Source organism: Podarcis muralis, chromosome Z (assembly GCF_964188315.1).
Source record: "Podarcis muralis chromosome Z, rPodMur119.hap1.1, whole genome shotgun sequence".
Taxonomy (NCBI): Eukaryota; Metazoa; Chordata; class Lepidosauria; order Squamata; family Lacertidae; genus Podarcis; species Podarcis muralis.
The window spans coordinates 46,494,962-46,519,359 of NC_135673.1; the positions used below are offsets into that span (position 1 = coordinate 46,494,962).

Consider the following 24,398-nt stretch of genomic DNA (forward strand, 5'->3'; position numbering starts at 1 on the left):
CAGCTTCACTGCTGGAGGAAGAGAACACTGGGGGGTAGAGTGGTGGTATCTTCAAGCACAGAGTGTCTCAGGCCTTCTCAGAAAAAGTAGATATCTGGCTGCCACTTCCAAGAGATGCAGAAAGGATGCAGCAGGTTCTCCCTCTAGTGACCAAAACCCAGAAATACACAAGCCCAAGAAACAGAAGAGATGCCACACAAGATGAAAAAGGCTTAAAATCCCTTTTAATAATGCATTCCTGTAACAATCTTCAGACAAACTCAACCTGTTAGTGGACGATTACAACTCAGGTTCACATAAAGAAAGTCTCATACTTCTACACAAGACAGGCAAAGTTAGGGTTATACGAACAGTTGCTTCAACTTGAGTCTTCAACAGGAAACTTTAATTTGTCCAATAGATTGTACTTTTCTACCAGTAAAAAAAATGTTTTGTTTTTTTAAATGGTACAACACATTGAATAAGTCATCTCCATATCACCACCACCACTAACCTGGCCCTCCTGGCTGCACCAGCGAGCTACAATAAAGGAAAAAATGGTCCAGAGGAGAAAAGTGAAAAGCTACAAGTTTATTCTTTAAAAAAACTAGTCCCCCGTCCCCCACATGATAAGCCGTTTGAAGCTACAGACATTTACAGACTCACAGGCCCTGCTCTACTGCTCTGGAAAAATATATCCAGAGAGCTGCATGAAGGCAGAACAGGCCTCCAATGGCAGCTGAGTTAGCTGGGGGCTGAACCTGTGTTGTGGTGCTTGGGAATGGGAGAGACATCAAGGTCCTAACCTGGCCTCTCACACTACACAGCTAGTGAAGCTTCCTGGGATCCATTTTCACATTGCATTTTGCAGGAATGCACCTTGTGGCATCGACTAAACCCTTTACAAATCTGGCTGGGTGCCCTTTTGCCATGGCCAGACCCCGGGTGCCCAAGGGAAGCCCCTAAGGGTTGTCCCGATGGAATGGGCAGGAGACTGGACATGCCTCCCTCCCCATTTAGTATCGGCGACGCTTGTTCGGGCCAAAGTCCCCCCCAGGAGCTCCTCTGTTGAATCCTGGTGTGTTTCCTCCCATGGTTCCAAGTCCTTCCATTGCAGCGCCCTGGCCAAAGCGATCAGCGGGTGGCGGTGGAGTCTGAAGAAAAGTGAGGAGGGAAAAGAAGCTTGGGTTAGAAACATCCCTCAAGACTGACTGCAACTGTACAGACCCCATGCAACCTCCACTTAGTATGCTCTTCCCTCCTCCACCAATAGCCATTATGGGGGAACCACCAGGGCCCAAGAGGGCTTAGAAAGAACACATTAAACTGTGCACCAAAGCAACAGCACCCGAGTTCTCTCTGACTTCCAAACCCTTTTCATTTTCTGTCACGTCTTTTTTGGCAAATGCACAGCTGCCAAGTTAGGAAAAGGGGGAACACACGGCTTAGTTTCTTTGCTTCTGCCCCCTGCCAAACCATTAGTTGAATCATGTAGCTAGCTGATTCAAATCAACTTACAAAGAGAGAAGATGCTCATGCAGATTCTTGCCTAGATCAAGGGTTTTGCAACCCACCCTCTCAGCCAAATCCTGCCTAATTGCACTTGGTTGACCTTACCATTCCCATGGCTCCATCAGGAATCATTGGCCCAGGACCAGCTGCAGGTGGTGGCCCTGCTGGAACACTGGTAGCTCCCATCGTCCCTCGGTTGTTCATGCCTATCGCACCTGAGGAAAAGCAAGGAGGCCTCTTGGTCTGTATACCCCTGAGGGTTAAGTGGCCACTGAAAGCTCAGCTCCCTTACTGCACATATTCCTGCTGGTGAATAGCACCTGTGGCCCACCCAGAGCTCAGCTACCTGCTGACTTAGGAACCTGCAGCCACCACATAGAACAGCTGATGAAGCACAACCCAACCCAAAACATTAACAGGAGAGGAAAAACCACTTGCAGCTTACCTCCCATACCCATCTGTCCCATTCGCATATCTGGAGGCTCCCTCTGAAACAGACAGACAAGCTTGCTTCAGACAACATCCCGACACCTCCTTCTGGCAGGACACATGAAAGAAGCTTCTCTGTGCTACTGCCCAGGCCAGAAGGGGTTAGAAACTGTATGAACTGTAGAAGCTGACCCTCACCACCCCACCAGGTGAAGCAAGTCCCCTACCGCATCAGGGAAGGCCCCCTTAAATCCTTCTTGCCGCCTCATCATCTCTTCCTGCTGCCTCCTCATCTCTTCCTCACGGCGCCTGCGTTCCTCCTCTTGCCTGCAAGGAAGGCTCCCATATAGTCACACCAATTGGAGAGCTATCAAACAATTCAGACTTGCTTATGCACAAGCTACAGATGCTCTCAGACGCTTCTTGGCAACAGCCTTGCCCCTACAAAGTCCTACCAATTACCAGCACAAGTCAAGTAAATTCACAGGCAAGTAAATTCACAGACAGGTGTGACTGATTCCCTGCTCACCTGAGTTCCAGTTGTTTACGCTTCTGCACCTCCTGGTTGTGCAGCTCCTCCATTCTCCTGAGTTCTTCCTGGCGCCTCATTAAGTCTGGAAAAAACATCCACAGGGGTGACAGGTCAGGATGCCTGCACTCCCTGCTCCCAGCAAACTGCAAAGGCCATCGCCATTCTGCTTCTCACCTTGCCTCATGAGCATGACCTGATGCTCATGACGAGCTGCCTCCATTTCCATCTCCAGCTTCTCCCGTGCTTCTTTGATGTTGCGATCCACTTGCTCTTGCTGCTGCTTTTCCATCTCAATCAGGGCCTTCCAACGCATAGCATACTCATACTCAAAGGAACCGGGCTGTGCAAAACGGGGAGGTTGCTCACGCTCCCTGCAACAGCAAGGTGGAAAAAATCCAGTCACTTAGGAAAAGGCAACTTGAGTTAGTGAGAGTCACAGGACTGGGGTCAAGGCAGAAAGTAAAGTTTACAGGCAAGCAGCTTGCATCATGAACGTTTCTGAGAATGGGAATCAAGCTCAGATAGCTACTAAGTTTGCTTTATGCATCCTACCACTATGCTTAGCAAAAGCCAACAAAACAAGGTGGAAAAACACTTGCATGCTACTTTATGTTACATTTTTATGTTTCTGGAAGCCACTTTATAGAAATTGGCTTGAAAAGTAGTAATAAATCCATTTAATAACAATGGTATTTCCCATAAAAATGTAACTGTCCTCAGATGAGCTTCCCCTAAGAAGGCACCACTTCCACGGGCTACTTACTTGTGATATTGTTGGTTTTTGATGACAAGTTTTTCTGGCAGTCCCTCTTCATCATCATACTGATCCATGGGCTCCACAGTCACAGGTCGAGGGAACCTGTCAATGAAAATTGTATCCATCTAAATAAATGCCAACCTCTTTAAAGGCCAAAATCCAAGAGCTAGCAGCAGCCTTTGTACAGGCTTAGGCATGATCACGGCCTTCCTTAGCCTAGTTACCAACACTCTTTCCCTGAAGCTGAATGCTGCTGCCTCCTGGGACCAATAAGGACTCCCAGGTGAAAAACAATGTTCAGAGTTAAGAAGCACTAAAGCAGCACAAGAGAGACCTGAGATTCTGCTGTGGCCAGCAATCCATAATACCTTTGATCCAGCCTTGCAAATAATGTTTGACTGGGCAAACCACCATGTGTCCTGTGGTGCTCAAAAAGCATCTCTTATAAAGGTATGAGCACCAAATGTAGAGTCCACAATTTTCTGGTTGTAGTTCTTGTTCTACCAGCCCTGTTCAACATAAGCAATGACTGGTGATGAGTAAAACTGCAATACTGTATTTCCTCATTTAGCTCTGTAGACACAGATAGAGAACATCACTTAAGATTCAGGCCCACTGAATAAATGCACTCTTTATCGCCCTCTACCGGTAAGACACACATACCGCCCTAAGTCAAAAGACCTGGTTTCTTTTATTGTACTTACAATAGTAAACTAGAATAACTTACGTGGTTAGCAAGAAGGAACCCTCACTACATCTGTCCAGGGCTTTTCTAGCAGCCGGCTTTCCAGAAAATTCTACAATGCCTTTCCCAGAAGGTCTGCCTCTGTCATCCACAATGACCACAGCCCTCTCCACTTGGCCAAACATTGAGAAGGCCTCCTCCAGAAGCTCATTGGACACAAACTGTGGCAGGTTCCTGACAGTCAGTGAGGCACTGTGGCATGCAAAGCGCACGCGCAACTGCTTCCCACGCAGGGGCATGTTGTCCAGCTCCACTTTCGCAATCTCAGCCAGAGTTCGAGTTTCCTGGAGACAAAAACACACACGCACCACCCATTAAAGCCCACCACACCAGAATTATTTCAAGTGGGTAAATAATCCACCAGCTCACTGCTACTGGACCAAGAACCTCCCTGAAGAGACAAAGGGGTAGGCACTCCCTAACAAAGCACATATTACGGGAAAAACAATTTTATTCCCAAAGAGAGTGGAATGGAGAGTGTAGGGAGCCCAGCAAAGAGAACACTTTGGCATTACAAATAGCCAGGACTTGAGAGAAGAGATGAAAATCAGGGAACTGATGAATGCATGACTCTCATGGGAGAGTAGATTCAAACTTGAGAAAAGGGAGCCCAAGATTTTCCAACTGGATCTTTTCATGTGTGACATTTAGGGCACACACTTGTAAGCTACTCTTAAAAATACAGCATTCCTAGCGCCTCAACACTGGAGTAACAACAATTAGCAGAACATAGTCGGAAAGTACTATGTGGCATAGGATCTGGGATGCAAAATAAATTATACATCAGACTTTGGGAGGGATCCAAAATCAAGGACAAAGAAAAGGAAAGAAAACCAGACATAAATATCATTATATCCACAATCCATTATTAGTTGTTGTTGTTGTACTTGTTACTATGGAGAGTAGTAACAGGCTCTTTTTAAAAAAATCTGCTTTGTTTACAAATAACTAGATGTTGCCATTAAGGTCTTACATAATCTCACGTGTAGAAGTTACTAAGAATTTCAAACGGCAGCATATTTCACAGGAGATTAAATCCACAGGCCTTCTTATATACAGTACCTTATTTTCTGAGTTAATTTTTTAGCAATTACTATGGACCAGATTTGATCATAAATCTTTATCCAACTCATCTAAATATTTTCTTTTCCTTACAATAACCATCCTGGCAGCCAGCAATATATATACACATACAGATAGATAGAATACACACACACACACACACACACACACACACACACACTCAATTATTTATCCAAATAATCCAAAGTCTTCATTTGGTCCATCCCATATCCCCATGAAAGCTAATGAGGTACCAATTCACTACCTTTCCAAAAGCTGTCACTGAATGATATTCCCACCATAAGCAGAAATGCATGCCTTTATTTTTTTTTGCAGCAGAAGTACTTTGGAGAGAAATTGGGGCTTATGTACGGTAAGATCACTAGTGTACAATGCCACCTTAAAAATATCTTGAGAGTAGATTGTTGAATCCTTGCTGAAATTGATTTTTTAGGCCTCTTGTTCCATATTCTTTCCCATTTTATAGGCTCAACATCATAATCAGAATCCTTTTTCTAACATTTTATAACCCTGTTAAAGGGACCCCTGACCATTAGGTCCAGTCGTGGCCGACTCTGGGGTTGCGACGCTCATCTCGCTTTATTGGCTGAGGGAGCTGGCATACAGCTTCCGGGTCACGTGGCCAGCATGACTAAGCCACTTCTGGCGAACCAGAGCAGCGCACGGAAACGCCGTTTACCTTCCCGCCGGAGCGGTACCTATTTATCTACTTGCACTTTGACGTGCTTTCGAACTGCTAGGTTGGCAGGAGCAGGGACCGAGCAACGGGAGCTCACCCTGTCGCGGGGATTCGAACTGCCAACCTTCTGATCAGCAAGTCCTAGGCTCTGTGGTTTGACCCACAGCGCCACCTGCGTCCCATAAACCTGTTAGATCATGTCTAATTTTGTTAATATTTTATAAATGTGGATGATACGTCATTTTGCCTTAAATTTATTTGCAAAATCTGGTGTTTAAACTTTATTAAACAGCAAGTTAAAAGAAAGAACTAATTCAGTTTACTATAGAGAACATACCTGCCCAAGTTCAAACCAGGAGTGAATATTTAATGTTTATGCAGTTGTACTGTTCATGCTTTATTTTAATGCTTCTAAATTATAAGGTTTTGATTAAATAAAATTACTGTAACAAGTACTTAAGACTAGGCCTTCTTCCTTCACTGAATTAGCCATTTTATTTTTTTACTTTTGTATTTTTTAAACAACTGATTTAAAAAATACAGAATATAAACCAGCTCATCATTGCCCTCCCACCTTGATATATTCCTTTGACACATTATGTATGATTGAAGATCAAGAGTTTGCACATCTCCTCTTCCTCAGTTCTAGAAATACCAGTCTGGAAGCACAGACTGAGAACATTAACAGGTCAGCTCTGCCAGCATTGTAAGTTCAAAAGTCTATGGACAGCAGCCACCAAGAAAGCTCTCAAGAGCTTCTTCATCTCTATGTGCACAGCTGGAAGTTCCATGTGCGAAACTCAGCTAGAACTGAGCAGCTAGGGATTCTGGAGCTACTTGGGAATCAACTAGCATAATCCATTAAGCTTGCATGCCATAATGGATCACTTCCCTAGGGAAGACATTCTGCTTTCTGCCAGTGAAACACAGGCCCCCCTGTAAGCAACTGGTTTTCTCACAATCCCCATAAAATTCCAGGACCAGAGGCATTAAGTATGATTCTGTAAGTCCTAACTCAGAAACATCATGAAAGAGTCTGCTTCCACAAAACAAAGTGCCACATGCAGCATTCACAGTGCACACAATATGGAACCATGCACTGGCCATTCAAGCCCACGTGGCTAGCATTAAAAGCAGCACTACTTTCGCCAAGCCATAGGAATCCTTAGCACACTATAGCCACTCACCAGCCTGATAAAGCCAAAGCCTTTGTCCTTATGAATGAAGACTTCTCCAGCCTTCCCATATTTTTCAAAGAGCTTCCTCATCTCTTCTTCTGTGATATCAGGGGGCAGGTTCCCCACAAATAGGCGACTTCTCTGTGTGAAGGTCTTTTCGCCAGGTTTTCGGAAATTCTTCATGTCAATTGTCAGGCCTTCATCTGAGGGGAATAAGGTACAGAATCGCTCTACAAAATTGGGGGAACAAACGCTGAGTGTTAACACATTGAAGAGCACAAAGGTCAGAACATTCACCAAGTCTCCCAACACACATCCAGTCTTAACTATTTTAGCAGCAACTGCAGGTCAACACAAGTCGGAGGCCCTGGGAGTCGGAGTCAGCCCCATAGCAGCCTTTGCCCTGCGCAGATGAAAGATATGGCCCATTGACTGAAAATGCAAAGCCACCTGCAGGACAGCCAGAGCACTGCAAATGCTGGAAGGATAGGTCCAAAACAAAGATTTTTAGCAGCACTTACATGACAGTGCTGGAAGGAAGCTTTCTAGCACACAGCAGCAGATGGGAGAGTGGGGCTCCAAATACAGCCTGCAAATTTACAATCTGGAGGAAGCAACTCAAGATACAGTCAAATAGCAATGCCAGTTAGAACACATTACCCATTGTCTTAAAAGACTGATCAGAATCAAAGCCCAACACCAGTCTTTCTGGGTGTTTGAAGGAGGCCACATATTGCTGTGATAGAAAAAGGACTCGAGCATTAAGAGGTGAGAAAGTGCTCAGTAGCCAGAGGAACTGCAGCAAATGAAGAAGCAAGCATCCAAGTCCAGTTGTAGAAAGAAAGCCATAGTGTTCATTAAGTGCAGAAAGAAGCAAACCATCTTAGAAAGCAACCCAATCAGCCACAGAAGCATAAGCTAAGCCATGTCTCCATCCACCATTTAGCTATACCTATAATCTACAAAGCCCTGAACTCCTAGCAATTTAAAAATAATCATGCATTCTTAGGCCACTAGCAACCAAATCATTAAGTTATGCCAGCTTAGTTTGCAAGTCACATTAAAGTATAAGCAATCCTCATGTGCTGAAGGGATTTGCTGTTAATGCTAATATTGGGAAAGGGGGCGATACACCCTTTAAGAGTCAATCCAACAGTAACCTCTGGTGACCTGAGGCAGACATGTTAAGCACCTATCTAAAGTCGCAAGAAATCACACCAGATCTGGTTGAAAAATTCCCACCTCATATATGCTTTCTGTGTCACTGAGCTTGTTCTCACCAGCCTAAGACTTTCAAACCAAGCTGTGATTCAATCATGCAACTGACCAACAGTAGTTTTGAAAACAGTAGCTTCTGCAAGTACACAATGAACAGAATATTTTTGGAGCACACAGTGGTGACCAGGTCCAAAGGAAGACTAATACCTTGCACTATCTATAGGAGATCTAACCATATGACTATGACATCTCCAAAGACACCAAAATGACTTGTATGGGTTTGTTCCACTGGCCACTCACAATCAGTTTGTGTGTAATTCCCTGGAGCCAGAGGGTCACTTCACACTTTATAAACAAGTAAAGGTGAAATAAAGTGCAATCACAAGCCTCCCATGTGGAAGAGAATTGGAACAGGTGCTGTGTTTTTCAAACTGTATCCCAAATGAAGTGCTGCAAGAAAGGACACCACCTCCAGTGTGGATGTTACCCAAGGAAGCTGCCACTCACTTTGGTTGTTGGCCTGCTGTCCATTAGCTGGGGGAGGTTGTTGTTGCTGCTGTTGCTGTTGGTGCTGATGCTGCTTCCTCGGAGTGTGGTTTTGCTTCTCCATAGCGAAGCCCTTGTTGCCCTGCATCTTCAAAGCTGGGAGGGGAAAAATAATTAAATATAAGTACAATGAACCCACAACCACAGTGTCAGAGCACACATTTTTCTTCCCACAAGATCAGGGGTTCAAATACCAGCACCTTCTGTTACAAATGATCTTTCCTGATGGAGTTGGAGGTGGGGGACTGTGTGTCTGGTACTTTGGAGAGCTGCTAACAAATCCAATCCAGTGGGTGGCAGCTTTGTTAGCTCACAAATGGAAGAAGCCTCAAAGCTCAGGGCAGAATATGTGCTTTGCTTGCAGAGGGGTCCACTTTTACTCCTTGGCTTCACCAGCTGAGAACTGCTCTCAAGTCATAGGGCTAGAAAGAGACTATGGGAAGTCACTAATAAATAGTATTAATAATAAATTATTTATACCCCGCCCATCTGGCTGGGTTCCCCCAGCCACTTTGGGCGACTCCCAACAGAATATTAAAAACACGGTAAAACATCAAACATTAAAAACTTCCCTAAACAGGACTGCCTCAGGTGTCTTCTAAAAGTCTGATAGATGTTTATTTCCTTGATATCTGATGGGAGGGCATTCCACAGGGCAGGTGCCACTACCGAGAAGGCCCTCTGCCTGGTTCTCTGTAATTTCACTTCTTGCAGTGAGGGAACCGCCAGAAGGCCATCGGAGCTGGACCTCAGTGTCCGGGCTGACCAATGGGGCTGGAGATGCTCCTTCTGGTATACTGGGCTGAGGCCGTTTAAGGCTTTAAAGGTCAGCACCAACACTTTGAATTGTGCTCAGAAACATACTGGGAGCCAATGTAGGTCTTTCACGACCAATGTTATATGCTCTTGGCAGCCACTCCCAGTCACCAGTCTAGCTGCCACATTCTAGATTAGTTGTAGTTTCCGGGTCACCTACAAAGGCAGCCCCACATAGAGCGCATTACAGTAGTCCAAGCAGGAAATAACCAGAGCATGCACCACTCTGGTGAGACAGTCTGTGGGCAGGTAGGGTCCCAGCCTGCATACCAGATGGAGCTGGTAGACAGCTGCCCTGGACACAGAATTGAACTGTGCCCCCACAGACAGCTGTGAGTCCAAAATGACTCCCAGGCTATGCACCTGGTCCTTCAGAGGCACAGTTACCCCATTCAGGACTAGGAGTCCTCCACAACTTTCCACCCCGTCCCCCAAAAACAGTACTTCTGTCTTGTCAGGATTCAACCTCAATCTGTTAGCTGCCATCCATGCTCCAACTGCCTCCAGACACTCACACAGGACATTCACTACCTTCACTGGTTCTGATTTAAAAGAGAGGTAGAGCTGGGTATCATCCGCATACTGATGAACACCCAGCCCAAACCCCCCGATGATCCCTTCCAGTGGCTTCATATAGATATTAAAAAGCATGGGGGAGAGGATGGAACCCTGAGGCACCCCACAAGTGAGAGCCCACTCATCCCCCAACACCACTTTCTGGACACAGCCCAGGAGGTAGGAGCGGAGCCACTGTATAATAGTGCCCCCAGCTCCTCTAGACGGTTCAGAAGCATGCCATGGGTGATGATGTCAAAGGCCACTGAGAGATCCAGAAGAACTAGGAGACAGCTCATTGACCAGCATGACCAAAGCAGCTTCAGTCCCATGATGAGGCCTGAATCCTGACTGGTAGGGACCCAAATGATTCGCATCCTCCAGGCGTGCCTGGAGTTGTTCAGCAACCACCCGCTCAATCACCTTGCCCTAGCATGGAAGATTTGAGACTGGGTGATATTTGGCCATATTGGCTAGGCCCAAAGATGGTTTTATAAGAAGCGGTTTAATAACTGCCTCTTTCAGCGGGTCTGGGAAGGCTCCCTCACAGAGGGAAAAATTCACCACCCCACAGAGCCCATTGCCCAGCCCTTCCCGGCTCACTTTTATGAGCCAGGATGGGCAAGGATCAAGGAGATAGGTGGTCAGTTTCACTCATCCAAGCAGCCTGTCCACATCCTTGGAGGTAACAGATTGGAGTTGATCCCATGCAACTTGACTAGACAGGAGTCTAGCACTCTCCCGCCCCAGCCCTGCTTCCACAGTGGAATCTACCTCTTTCTGAATCTGAGCGACTTTATCTGCAAAAAACTTTGCATAATCATTGCATGAGATCTTGGGGACCTTACCAGGCCCCAATGGCGAAGGTGGTTCCGTTAGACTGTGAACCACCTGAGTCTCCTGCTGCTGTTTTCTGCAGATGCAATAGAGGCGGTGAAGAAGGTCCCCTTCGCCGATGCTATCGCCACTTGGTAGGCTCAATGCTGATCTCTAACCCGTGTTCGGTCTGATTCAGAATGAGTTTTCCGCTACCAGCATTCTAGCCGCCTCAGCGATTATTTCATCGCCCTCAGCTCTGGAGAAAACCACGAGGCTGTCTGGGCTCCATGCAATCGGAAGGAGGGAGCTTCACAGTCAATAGCCCTGGTTAACTCTGCACCAGGGAATCAGCTGGAAGGCCATCAACATGGGATAAAATATCCCCTATCACTCTCTGGAAACCATTTGGATCCATTAAGTAGCAGGGGCGGACTGTCCGAATTGGTCCCATCCAGCACCGAGCTAAGCAGGCCAACAGCTGCAGTCCAGAGAGCAGAAAACAGCAGCTTGGGTTGACTGGCCATATCTCAAGCAGGTCCAAAGTCACCTGTGTGGCACACAAGAAGAGCCCTGCTGGACCAGCATCCTATCTCTTTGCAGTGGAGAACGTGATACCTCTGGGAAGCTCACAGGGCAACAACCCTCTCCCACCATTGTTCCCCAGCAACTGGCATCCAATAGGCATGTTGCCTCTGGTCCTGGAAATCATACACAGCTCATTATTGCTAACGACCAATGCCACATATCTCCTCCTTTGCGAGTTTTCCCATTCCTCATCTGAAGCCACCTACCTCAACAACCGCCATAACATCTTAATGCCAGCCAAGTTCAGAGTTTCACTATACAGATGTGTGAATATGTCTTTCCTTTTGCTGAATTGTTTCACTGGGTGCTGCTAGGCCAGGCAACTTTTGCCAAAGCGATTCCCCTGCAGGTGATTTCGAGCTACAACCACCCTCAGGTGTACTGACTCGCCTCCACGGGAGCAGCTGCCCGGAAACACTCAGGGGGGGCTCCAGGCTGACAAAGGCAGCGCTAGCAACACGAAGGAGCCAACAAACAAAAAGCCCTGCTCTGTCAGGCATCCCCCAGAAAGCCCTGGACCTGGCCGAGGTCCCCTACTCCCCACACCGCCGCGCGCAAACAGCAACCATCCAGCAAGCTGGCTCCTTCATAAACACGCGGCCTCCGATTCCGGGAGGCGATGCCACTACTCCGCGGAAGCCTCAGGACGGGTCGCTAAACAAAGCCCCAAAATACATAATGAAAACAAGCAGCAGGCAAACCAATAGCCCTCCCCCTTCAATATACACACACTCCGCCCCACCTTACTAGTGTACTACTACCGCCGAAAGCTTTCCCGCCGGCCCCACCCGCCCCGAGAACCCAGAAAAGGCAGCGGACAGCCTGGCCCCACCACGGATCTCGCCCCCTCCTTCTCGCCGCAGCTTCCGCGGTCCAAAACCGGAGGCTGCCTCCCTTCGCCGCGCACGAGACTTCGCCGCCGGACCTCCGTTCCTCGGAACCGGTCCCTCGGGTACTTGCCCGGCAATCGGGACAGGGAGGAGGCAGCGCCGACTTCTTCCAAACCCCTGAAGAGAGAGAGGTGGACGGGGCGAGAAGAGGGGCGAGGGGTCTTTTGGGGTGGGGGGGCTCCCAGACCAGGCGTGAGGGGGAGGTAGGCCGCGCATGCGCTCGCTCGCTCACTCACTCACTCGGTCGCTCGCTCGCTCCTGCCTTGCCCGCGGCTGCTTCTTCCTTCACCTCAGGCGGCGGCGAAGAGGCCCAGCGGCACTACAGAAGCCCCGGCCTAGATTTGCCCGCCTTTGCTGGCAGGTGCCTTTCTTCTCCTCCGCCCCCGCCTCGTCCCTCAGCCGGACCCCGGCTCGCAAATGCCGCGCCTGCTTGCTCGCCGGCCGGCCAGCCAGGCAGCCTCGGCCTCCTCACCTCAGGAAAAGCCGCTGAGAGGAACGAGGGAGGAGGAAGAGGAGGGGGGTCCGCCAAAAAGAAGCGGGGGGAGGGGAAAAGGCGCGCGCGGCCGGAAACCGTTCACCCGTGCTTGCTGCGCTCGTCCCGCCTTCCGCCGCCGAACTGATTGGCCGACGGGGCTCCGGCGGGCTTGCGCTGAGTGGCCGCTGGTGACGCCGGTCGGTGGCGTTCGCCTGGGCGGGGGCGGGCTCTCGCGCGTCCTATTGGCCGCGCTCATCGCCCCCCCGCAGCCCGCGCAAACAGCAGCCAATGGCGGGCTGAGGAGCGTTTTAGGTCCCCCCCCCTCTCTGTGCCTCTTTCCCACAGCAAGGTTTGGGTGAGAGGCGAGAAAGGGACAAAGGGGGCAGGAAAAGGGGAGGCGGTGGGTGGCTGGAAATGAGGAGCGAGCGTCGTGACGGCGCCGCGGGGCCCTGCGCAGGCGCGGTAGAAAAAGGCGCTGTTCCTTAAAGCAGCAGTACCGCGGATTTGGGTCCGTCTGCAGGGGGCGTTGGAGCGCGCTCTGGCGTTAAAGTCCCTGCCTTTCAAGCATGTTCAAATACGTACTGTGCATAAGCGTGGGCGGGTGGAACTCTTGTCCACATGATGCCCAGGAGCAGCTGCAAAAATGTGCTGGGTTTGGCAATAGGATTGTGCGCACCGATCCTGTGCATTATTTTTTTCCACTTAAGAGGGAGGTAAGTGCGGTTTAAAAACTCAAAAATGCATAAAATAGTAGCAAGCAAAACAGTACCTCCGTCCAATAATGGTTTTGGGAAGGTGGTTTACAGCCCAATATTCATTGCATCTATATCCCACTTTTTCCTCCAAGGATATCATGGTGGCTCACACCACTCTCAATTAATCCCAACAGCAACCCTGTGAGGTAGGTTAGACTGAGTGGCCCAAGGTCATACCCAATGAGCTTTATGTTCAAGTGGGAATTCAGACCCTGGTCTCCCAGGTCCTGGTCCGTCACTCTAACCACTACACCGCCCAGTCTCCCCTAGAACATAACAATGTATGCCTATACTTACCATCATATATAATACAAAAATTGGAACAGTTGCATAAATTCAGTTATAATAAAAAGGAATGCTTAATTCAATATGGATGGATGGATTCAGCTAACCTGGTGCGCCAGCAGAGAGCAGTTCAAGGGCTCCTGCATGACACGTTTTCCCACCTTAAAGTAATAATGCGTAAAATGCAGCAAGTGTTTCCTTGGAAGTAAGGCATGTGTTCAGCCTGGCCTATTTCCAAGTTATTGTTTGGGATTGCTACTGTACACTAGGGCATGTTTTTCACAAATCTCAAAATACGTTGTAGTAGGGAAGTTACTACAAAGTACGGTATAAACAGAAACAAAGGCATAGTAGAAACAAAAGCAAAAGTGACTGTACAGTAATAGTTCTGTTGGGAGAGCATGGTGCTGATAACACCAAGGATGCAGATTCAGTCCCCCTACGGAACAGCTGCATATTCCTGCATTTTTAGGGGGTAGGACTAAATGATCCTCAGGGTCCCTTCCAACTCTGCTATTTTATGCGTCTATGATTCTTTGCTTTGATAGACAGCCTATATGTGAAGAGGGGAGTCTGCTTACCTAGAGATTATTGAGAAAATGCCAAGAATGTTTGTGCTGGGAAAACTCGACCTTGTACTTCTGCCTGACAATTATTCAGCTCTGATAATGCAGGCCGGCTTTTCCTCTGATAATGTGAGTTACTTTCTACACATGTGTAAAGCTAAGGTGAGGGAACGTCTGTGTAATGTTTAGGCCTGTGAATCCCACTTTTGTGGGTTCCCTAGTGGCTGTTGTTGTTGAGACCAAATAAAGCAGTCTCAAACATCACAACTGGTGTGGCTGATTGAAGAAAACCCAACCTGGGAAAAAGCCTAATTGAATACAGTGGGCTTACTTCTGAGTAGACACCTAGAGGCTTGCATAATAAATTAATATGCACATCTACTGATGTGATGAGGTGAGAAATGCAGATAATGAGTTTTCAGGAGGGAAGAAGAGGAGACAAGCTGCACTGGATTGGGAGTCTGCGGGTGGGAAGTGTGGGAAAAATCCATGAAGGCACAATTTTTATTGGACTTTTATGTTGTTACTGTAGCACTGTGCAATAATACAAGCTTCTAGGTTAAGCTGAACTCTTCAGCAGGCCCAAGGGGAAAATAACATTTTGTGTATGTATACAATAATACTGTACTGCAATCCTGTGCATAGTTACTGTACTTGGAATTTGCCTTATTGATCTGCCTTATTTCCAGGGATCTGTGCTTAGGGGCACACTGCACAACTCACTAAGGATTTCAGTATTTTAGTGGCTTCAGAATATGGGATACCTTCCAATCCCCTCCCCATTACACTAGAAAATACACTGAATTGTTACAAGCTAAAAACCGGAGTAAGAGCATCTGTAGCCATCATTTTTACAAGTACTTAAGATTGTGCTGTTGTCTCATTCTGCTTGATAAGCTTTAGTGTAATATTAAGCTTGTGTATGCTTCCCCCCAAAAAAATGTCTATAAAAGGTATGTATGTATGTATGCATGTATGTATGTATGTATTTATGTATTCATTCATTCATTTCCCTATTGGTTGGTTGGTTGTAAGATGCTTTCCATTGCCTTGGATAAGATAAACTCACCAACTAATAATAATAATAATAATAATACTAAAAATAATAATAGGTTGCTGGGGCTCGCTCTCTTCTCAACTTCGTGACAGCCAGCACTTCTGAAGGAGAAGGGACAGGCATAATTTGAACCCAGGGCCACCAATGCTAGGTGGAAGTAACCAGCCAGTTGGATTCCAGCAGGGCTTTGCAGGACGTGGCCTTACCTCTCCACCCCAGTTTGCAAAGAATAGCCAGACCCCCTCCAGCGAGTCATTCATTATGTTAAATATGCCCATGGATAGTGTATTTGCCTCGATCATTGTACTGGCCCCCGTTGGAAGATGCAATACCTGGGCTCCCAACACTTTTATTGCTAAAGGCTTGGATGCATAGGTCAGTGGGATACACGAGCAGCCAGGTGACAAGCATTCAGATGGACAGGTGCAGCACAGGCTAAGCACATGGTGAGGTGTCAAGAAGCCCCCAGCACTTGACATTTCCCCAAAGTCCCTTTCTGAAGATCACAGTTGTTTACGTGGTGGTTGTTCTGAGCCACAGGACCGGGAAAGCAAGCTGGCACCCCTTTCAGCAGATCTGTTTTCACCAGAGCAGCCTCTGTATCCTTGGTGATGGAGGCAGGCTCCACAAGGCCAGCTCACTGCCTGCTTTGTCCCCAGGCACCTTCCTGGAGGGGGAAGGCTCTTAGCCAGTCATGTACATCTGCTGTAACCCAGTGTTTGGGGTGTCCAGTAGCACTGAGGTGGGCTACTCCCATGACTGTCCACTTGGCCCCTCCCCTAGACGTGGATCAGTGTCTTCCAGCTCGCTTGGAGAATTTGCAGCGACCACTTGTTATACACATTAGCAACTTAACATACATATGAAATTCCCCTTAACATACATATGTAATTATGCTTCCTTTCCCCACAGATGTGCAAACACAAAGAATTGTTCAATAAATCTGTATACCGAGTATGTGAGTGCATGTGACAGAGTGATGAAGATTGATAACTGTATAAATATACAATCAACTCAATATTCAAAAATCTGGCCATCCTTTTGGTTACCAAATATCATTCCATCCTATTTTCCTATACAAATTAATTATAGGTTAGTACCAATCAAAGCGGGACGCGGGTGGCGCTGTGGGTAAAAGCCTCAGCACCTAGGGCTTGCCGATCGAAAGGTCGGCGGTTCGAATCCCTGCGGCGGGGTGCTCTCCCGTTGCTCGGTCCCAGCGCCTGCCAACCTAGCAGTTCGAAAGCACTCTTAAGTGCAAGTAGATAAATAGGGACCGCTTACTAGCGGGAAGGTAAACGGCGTTTCCGTGTGCTGCTCGCCAGATGCAGCTTGTCACACTGGCCACGTGACCCGGAAGTGTCTCCGGACAGCGCTGGCCCCCGGCCTCTAGAGTGAGATGGGCGCACAACCCTAGAGTCTGTCAAGACTGGCCCGTACGGGCAGGGATACCTTTACCTTTACCTTACCAATCAAAGCATCACATATAATCAAGCAGATTACAATGATAACATATATATAACTTGATCCCTGGGATCCAGTCCCTCCCAGTTTCATTCTCATCCCAGTCCTCCTCCCTCTCTGGCCAGTCCTACCAAGAGGTCTCTACAGGACTCATGATATTACCCCCTTGTCCAGGTGTCCCCTGCAAGTCTCCCTCTCTCTGCAGGGCACAAGCCTGGGTAGTGTGTCTGGAGGTCCTGGGCTGCCCAGATGACAAGACCCCCCCCTTTCGCCCTCGATTATGAGGTCCAAAGGAAAGCAGAGCAAGATGTTTGACACCAGCTGGGCTGTAGGAGTTGCCAGAAGGAGGCCTACAAGGCGCCATCCAATCCGCCTTAGGGACTCCAGATTTCTGTAGCTTTACTCCTTGGCCTTTTCTTCTCCTGAATATATCCCACAAGACAGTGGAGGTTTAGGGTCAGAGTTTTTATTCTCCAAGATCTTCTACCTTCCCAGATGGTTGAGCCCCATCCACCCCTCACTTCCCTCTACATGCAGAAACTGCCTTCTTGACCACTGGGCCTGCTATTGGACTTGTCCGTTCACTCAGCTGGAGCCTGTCTTCGCTTGCAGGGTTAGTCCCTAGCTCACCAAGGGCTTGAGACCCATTGGCTCCCCTCACCTGGTTTAGCCAGCAATCAAAGCTACTCCAAGGGTGTGGCCGCTGTTGCATGCTGACAACTTATCAGAGCCCCAGAGCTGAGTGCAGGGGGGGGGGGGACCAAAGGTGGACAAACTACCCTGGAAGCAGTACGATGTGTCCCCCACCAGAGATACTGCCCCTGCCCTAACACTCCATACACCCCACACAACTCCTAAGACTTGAGCTTCTCTGGATAGCAACCATAAAATGAAGAGTTGTCTGCACATCGTCCGGCAGCTGCCATAACTTGTATTGTATTTGGGCCCATAGCCCTTCCAATGAATTATTTTTATTGTTAAGATTTATTAATTTTACCTGCTCATCACCCCAAGGCCGGTTACAACAGTTGAAACACAATGCTATGTTTAAAACAACTTAAAATCACAAGAATAAATTGGCTGGTTGGTTGGCATCTGTCTATCTCAGGAGACAATGTAAGAGTGCCCCATTGGGATTGAAGTCCAATTGTTGCCCAGCCCCAAGAGGTACCTTTCAAAGGTGCCTGATGTGAACTGAGGTCCATTGTCTGAGACGAGGACATCAGGACACCTATGAGTTGCAAACAGGTTCCGCAACACCCGAATGACGGCTTTAGTAGTGGTGGAGGGCATCAGGGCCACCTCCAGCCATTTGGAATAGGCGTCCACCACTACCATAAAGGTCCAGCCATGAAAAGGGCCGGCAAGATCGATGTGCACCTTCGACCAGGGTGCCTTGAGCATCTCCCAGGTGTTACCCTTAGCTGCTGGCGGTGCAGGTCTTGACTCTTGGCATGCTTGATAGGAGGCAACCCACAAAGTGATGGCATAATCCATGTTAGGCCACCAGATGTAACACTGAGCCAACGCCTTCATTTTGATGATCCCCGGGTGGCCGATGTGCAGAGCCTTGAGGACGCATTGGCGGAGTCTTTGGGGAACCACGACTCAGTCTCCCCACAGTAGGCAGCCACGATGAACCGAGAGCTCGTGCTGTCTGGTTGCAAACAGCTGGAACTCTGGTGCAAAAGACCCTTCCGGCCACCCCTTCCACACCCAGTTGAGTACATGTTTGATGGTGCAGTCCTGGGCAGATGCAGAGGCTATATAGGCGGCCGATACTGGTGCTGCTGGGAGGAAGGCCGCCATTTCCTGATGACCCCAGGACCACGGTACCTTCGTGCTGAGGAGGCAGTGTAGAGGCTTGGTTAGCGTTGCGCCTTGAACTCCTCATTGTCATCTACGATAACCGGTGGCAATTCACCCAGATGGAGAGGGACTGCACGTGGCAATAGTGAATGACAGAAGGCAGGGAGCACTTCATACGGGCAGAAGAAGCTGGAGCTCATATGCCACCAGATTGACTTGAGCCTCCACTGGGAAAGGTTTGACCCTGCATGCATCTAATTTGCAGCAGGGTGGGGGACAAGTGCTCAAAGTGCCCCATGTTCCTCAAGTGCAAAGTGCCTTTAATCAGGTACCCTCAGGCTTAGCCCCTCTCCCAAATTCTGTGTCCCTACTCGAGGGGCTCATGAGACAGTGTGCAGGAGAGGAAGAAGTGAAGCAAACTGAGGGTAGATCATCTTCAGTTTTATTTTCTGCTGCTGTGCAGTTGCCCAAGAGTTACATCCCCTGCTCTTTCAGAACAGTGTAGGTGGGGCTGGCAGGTGAGTCTGGGTCTGATTTCTGAGGATTGGACCCTCCCCACTGACTTCCATTGTGTGCTTTGATCTACAGCATCCTTCTTTGCTGGTGGAATTTACACCAGGTGACCAAGCTGAACAGGCATAGGAGACAGTTCCCTAACTCCCAGCCACTCTGGGCGGCTTCCAACACACATAAAAACGTTGGCCAAACTGCGGGAGGCAGTGGAAGACAGGAGTGCCTGGCGTGCTCTGATCCATGGGGTCACAAAGAGTCAAACACGACTAAACGACTAAACAACAACAAATGTCAAACATTAATGATAACAGCCTGATCCAATACAAAAAAACTCACAATGTTTTTAAAATACAGTAAACAACTTATATCAAAACAAAAAAAATTCCTTCCAGTAGCACCTTAAAGACCAACTAAGTTAGTTCTTGGTATGAGCTTTCGTGTGCATGCACACTTCTTCAGATACGAGTATCTGAAGAAGTGTGCATGCACACGAAAGCTCATACCAAGAACTAACTTAGTTGGTCTTTAAGGTGCTACTGGAAGGAATTTTTTTTGTTTTGACTATGGCAGACCAACACGGCTACCCATCTGTAACTGAACTTATATCAAATTAATCAATATTCAATAATACATCTGATAGTAAGCAGTAAAATTAAATAGCTGCAAATAATACTTAAACAGTTTACACTTATCAATTGCAATAAAGAATTACTAAACTATAATCAATAAAAATAATGGTAAGTCATAAACCAGGAAACATACAAAATCATGTAAAAATATCAAATTGAGAAGCAAGGGCATGTGCTTTTCATATCATATGCCCTTGGGGTGGGGGGGGGGGCAGGATGTTTCACAGCTATTGGCAAACTGCCCCCCTACAGAATATGGGCCTCCTGCCTGCCCCTGTACTGCTGCCAGCCCTGCCACCACAATTGACTCGCCCACAGGTACACCTACACTGCTGCCACAAAACCCCACACTTACACTAAGTAGAAATACTGCACGCAACACTAATATCTCACAAAACAAATGAAACTGATCTGTAGAAAACACAACTTGTAAAAAAAGAGACAATGCATGTATTTTTGTAAATGACAAAATCTTTAATAAAAATATTTTTTTTAAAAAACAATCTGCCGCCTGAGGCAAGTTGTGTAACCTTGCCCCCGCGAAAGTGCCGGCCTTGCTTAAGACCCACCATACTCGGCTCACTCAGCTCGGCACCAGCTAATTTGGGATGAAGAAGTCACACCGACGTATCTCTTTGGCTGAGAGGTGACTAGGGACTTAACCTGGCCAAATCTGTCTGAGCTGGGCATCTGCCACATCCCAACTCACTCATCCCTGTGGATAGAGGGTTAGGATTGCACCCTTAGGCCCCAGATACCTGAGAGACTGCCTCTTTTGCTACAGACCCTCTCAGCTGTTAATATTGGCAAAGGGGCCTTAGGGTAGTTCTGCTGCAGGACATTCTCTGCAGCAGTCCCAAAGTTGCGGAACTCCTTCCCCACAGGGGTGTGTCTGGAACTGGCACTGCAATTTTAATTGTATGCTGAAGACGTACTGCTTTTCCTTGGCCTTTGGCGCTTGAGATATATTTTTCAGGAGGCACCCTGTTCTTGCGATGGTAATTTGTTTTAAATTAGTGGGGTTTTCCCCAAGTTGCATTTTAAATTGTTGTGACCTGCCCTGGGACCGTATGGTGGCAGCTAGTAATAAATCAAATTAATAAAATTTGATTTATTAGGATAAACTTCCTGACAGCAAGAGCTGTTTGGCAGTGGAACAGACTCTCATGAGACTCCTTCTTTGGAGTTTTTAAAGCAGAGGTTGAATGGCCTTGGATGCTTTAGCTGAGATTCCTGCAATGCTGGGGGTTGGACTAGATGACCTTTGGGTCCCTTCCAACTCTAAAATTCTATAATTCTAATAATATACTCACCATCATCTTTGTATGTGTGCAACGAAAGGTAGCAACCGACCTACTATCAAAATAGCCGCTTCACTTCTCCGAATCGGTTCCTAAGGCAAGATTGTCCTGTGTGTTGTTGTTGTTGTTTAGTTGTTTAGTCGTGTCTGACTCTTCTTGACCCCCTGGACCAGAGCACGCCAGGCACTCCTGTCTTCCACTGCCTCCCGCAGTTTGGTCAAACTCATGCTGGTAGTTTCGAGACACTATCCAACCATCTCGTGCTCTGTCGTCCCCTTCTCCTTGTGCCCTCCATCTTTCCCAACATCAGGGTCTTTTCCAGGGAGTCTTCTCTTCTCATGAGGTGGCCAAAGTATTGGAGGCTCAGCTTCAGGATCTGTCCTTCCAGTGAGCACTCAGGGCTGATTTCCTTCAGAATGGATAGGTCTGATCTTCTTGCAGTCCATGGGACTCTCACGAGTTTCCTCCAGCACCAGAATTCAAAAGCATCAATTTTTTGGCGATCAGCCTTCTTTATGGTCCAGCTCTCACTTCCATACATCACTACTGGGAAAACCATAGCTTTTACTATACGGACCTTTGTTGGCAAGGTGATGTCTCTGCTTTTTAAGATGCTGTCTAGGTTTGTCATTGCTTTTCTCCCAAGAAGCAGGCGTCTTTTAATTTCATGACTGCTGTCACCATCTGCAGTGATCATGGAGCCCAAGAAAGTAAAATCTCTCACTGCCTCCATTTCTTCCCCTTCTATTTGCCAGGAGGTGATGGGACCAGTGGCCATGATCTTCGTTTTTTTTGATGTTGAGCTTCAGACCATATTTTGCGCTCTCCTCTTTCACCCTCATTAAAAGGTTCTTTAATTCCTCCTCACTTTCTGCCATCAAGGTTGTGTCATCTGCATATCTGAGGTTGTTGATATTCCTGCCGGCAATTTTAATTCCGACTTGGGATTCATCCAGCCCAGCCTTTCGCATGATGAATTCTGCATATAAGTTAAATAAGCAGGGAGACAATATACAGCCTCGCCGTACTCCTTTCCCAATTTTGAACCAATCAGTTGTTCCATATCCAGATTGTCCTGTCTGGGCACCAAATCAGGTTCAGCAATGGCAGTTGCTTTGAGTGGGAGAGCCCAGAAGGGGTCCCCTCCTCTTGGCTCCCTTGCTTCAGCCCAGGATACATGTGTGCCAGTCTGACATGTGTTTCCCTCCCTCAGTAGCCAAAAATGCCATCCCTTTTCCAAATTTCTGCCCGGGAAATGCAACATTTTGCCTTCTGCTGACTTGCAGACTCTGCTGGGACCTAATTTATTGCACCTTTCCCCCCATGGAGATCAAGGTGATGTGCATGGTTCACCCCTCATCTACACCCCACAACAAACCTGTGGTCAGGCTGAAAGGCAGTGACTGGCTGGCCTAAGGTCACCCAGTCAGCTTCATGGCTGAGTTGGGATTTGAACCCTGATCTCCCAGGTCCTAGTCTAACACTCTAACCTTGTGGTTCGCAAACTTCTTTTCTTGACTGCATCAACAGATGTATAGTGTCTAGATCAAGGGAAGTAACAGTACCACTCTATTCTACCTTGGTGTCATGAACTGGCAGGACAGTGGGAAGAGGATCCTGGTGCGGCGTGTAACCATGACTGGGACCCACTGGGGCAAGCTGGGGATGGGAATGGAGAAGTTGGGGTCATGGGAAGTACACACAATGTACACACAGTACATTGTGCAGGGACCAGAAGATCAGGACCCTTCATCAGAGCCAGAGACGCCCCTGTCTCCACAATCAAAGCGGGCTCTGAGACACAGGGAGCAGTGGGAGGTTACGCTCCGGGAGGCTGAGGCAGGCAAGAGCTTTCCTCAGCTATAGTAGGCTCAGAACAGGTGAGGGTCACCTACCTCATCCAGCCCAGATGCTGCAATCAACATGCAAGGTATAAAAGGGAAGTGGAGCTGAGCTTCTGGGTCTGCTCCGCTGCTGATGTTGATGGACCTTGGCTTGGATGCTCCGGGACCTCTACAGCGCTGTGCTTTGGGTTTGACTCTGGACTGTGTTTCCTGACTGCTGGACTTTGGACTTCGCTTACGTGGATTGACCCTCAGACTGTGTTTCCTGACTGTTAAACTTTGGACTTTACACACTGTACATGCCAGCGGGACTTGCTGCCAGGTAGGCTGAGGGTACAGGACATTTGGTCAGACCACACCTGGAATACTGTGTCAAGCTCTGGAGACCACAATTTAAGGATGTTGACAAGCTGGAATGTGTGCACAGGAGGACAACCAAGATGATTGTTGGTCTGGAAACCAATCCTTATGAGGAACAGTTGATGGAGCTGGGCATGTTTAGCCTGGAAAAGAGACAGCAGATAGGATAGCCATCTTCAAATATCTAAAAGAATGTCACATGGAAGATGGAGCAAACTTATTTTCTCCTGTTCCATAGAGTACGCCCCGAACCAATGGCTTCAAGGTACAAGAAAAATTCTGACTAAACACCAGGAAGAATTTTTTGGCAATAAGAACTGTTTGACAGTGGAATGTACTTCCCTAGGAGGTGGAGGACTCTTCTTCCTTGGAGGTTTTTAAGCAGAGGTTGGGTGGCCATCTGTCAAGGATGCTTTAGCTGAGATTCCTGCATTGCAGGGGGGTTGGACTAGATGACGTTTGGAGTCCCTTCCAACCGAAAAATTCTGTGCTTCTCCTGCCACACCAGTGTGGCGCCCCACAGCTCTAACCACTACACCACACTAGCTCTCAAACAGGATACAGATTAAAACTAAGTCAGTCTAATGCAGGGGTCAGCAAACTTTTCCAGCAAGGGGCCAGTCCACTGTCCCTCAGACCTTGTGGGGGGCCGGACTATATTTTGAAAAAAATAATGAACGAATTCCTATGCCCCACAAATAACCCAGAGATGCATTTTAAATAAAAGCACACATTCTACTCATGTAAAAACACACTGACTGTATGCGGGCCGGATTGAGAAGGCGATTGGGCCGGATTCGGCTCCTGGGCCTTAGTTTGCCTACCCATGGTCTAATGAACTTTCCCAGCCTGCTCTGGAGACGTTGGGGATTGAACCTGGGACCTTCTCATGCAAAGCACATGCTCTACTGCCCAGCTATGGCTCTACTCGCACCCACTTTCTGCTTGATAACCTTGTGATGCTGGGGAATCTCTTACTGGACCCAAAGGCTGCATTCTTTTCTGGGCAGCCTTCCA

The 24,398-nt window shown here is 47.8% G+C and overlaps 1 protein-coding gene across 6 annotated transcripts; it reads right to left on the reverse strand.

The window, feature by feature from the left end:
• Nucleotides 1-204: 204 nt before the first annotated feature.
• On the reverse strand, nt 205-23,091 carry NONO (non-POU domain containing octamer binding). Of its 6 annotated transcripts, none has more exons than XM_077922774.1 (11): nt 23,073-23,091; nt 8,620-8,754; nt 6,904-7,124; nt 3,937-4,238; nt 3,216-3,311; nt 2,627-2,823; nt 2,450-2,534; nt 2,148-2,247; nt 1,937-1,979; nt 1,597-1,706; nt 205-1,133 (listed from the first exon to the last, which is right to left on the reverse strand). In XM_077922774.1, exons 2-11 carry the CDS (start codon nt 8,744-8,746, stop codon nt 996-998), a joined length of 1,419 nt encoding a protein of 472 aa, XP_077778900.1. In that variant the 5' UTR covers nt 8,747-8,754; nt 23,073-23,091; the 3' UTR covers nt 205-995. The 6 variants fall into 6 exon arrangements, with proteins under 6 accessions (XP_077778900.1, XP_028570897.1, XP_028570898.1 ...); XM_028715064.2 differs by lacking the exon at nt 23,073-23,091 and adding an exon at nt 12,564-12,900; XM_028715065.2 differs by lacking the exon at nt 23,073-23,091 and adding an exon at nt 12,560-12,900.
• Between the last annotated feature and the right edge of the window lie 1,307 nt (nt 23,092-24,398).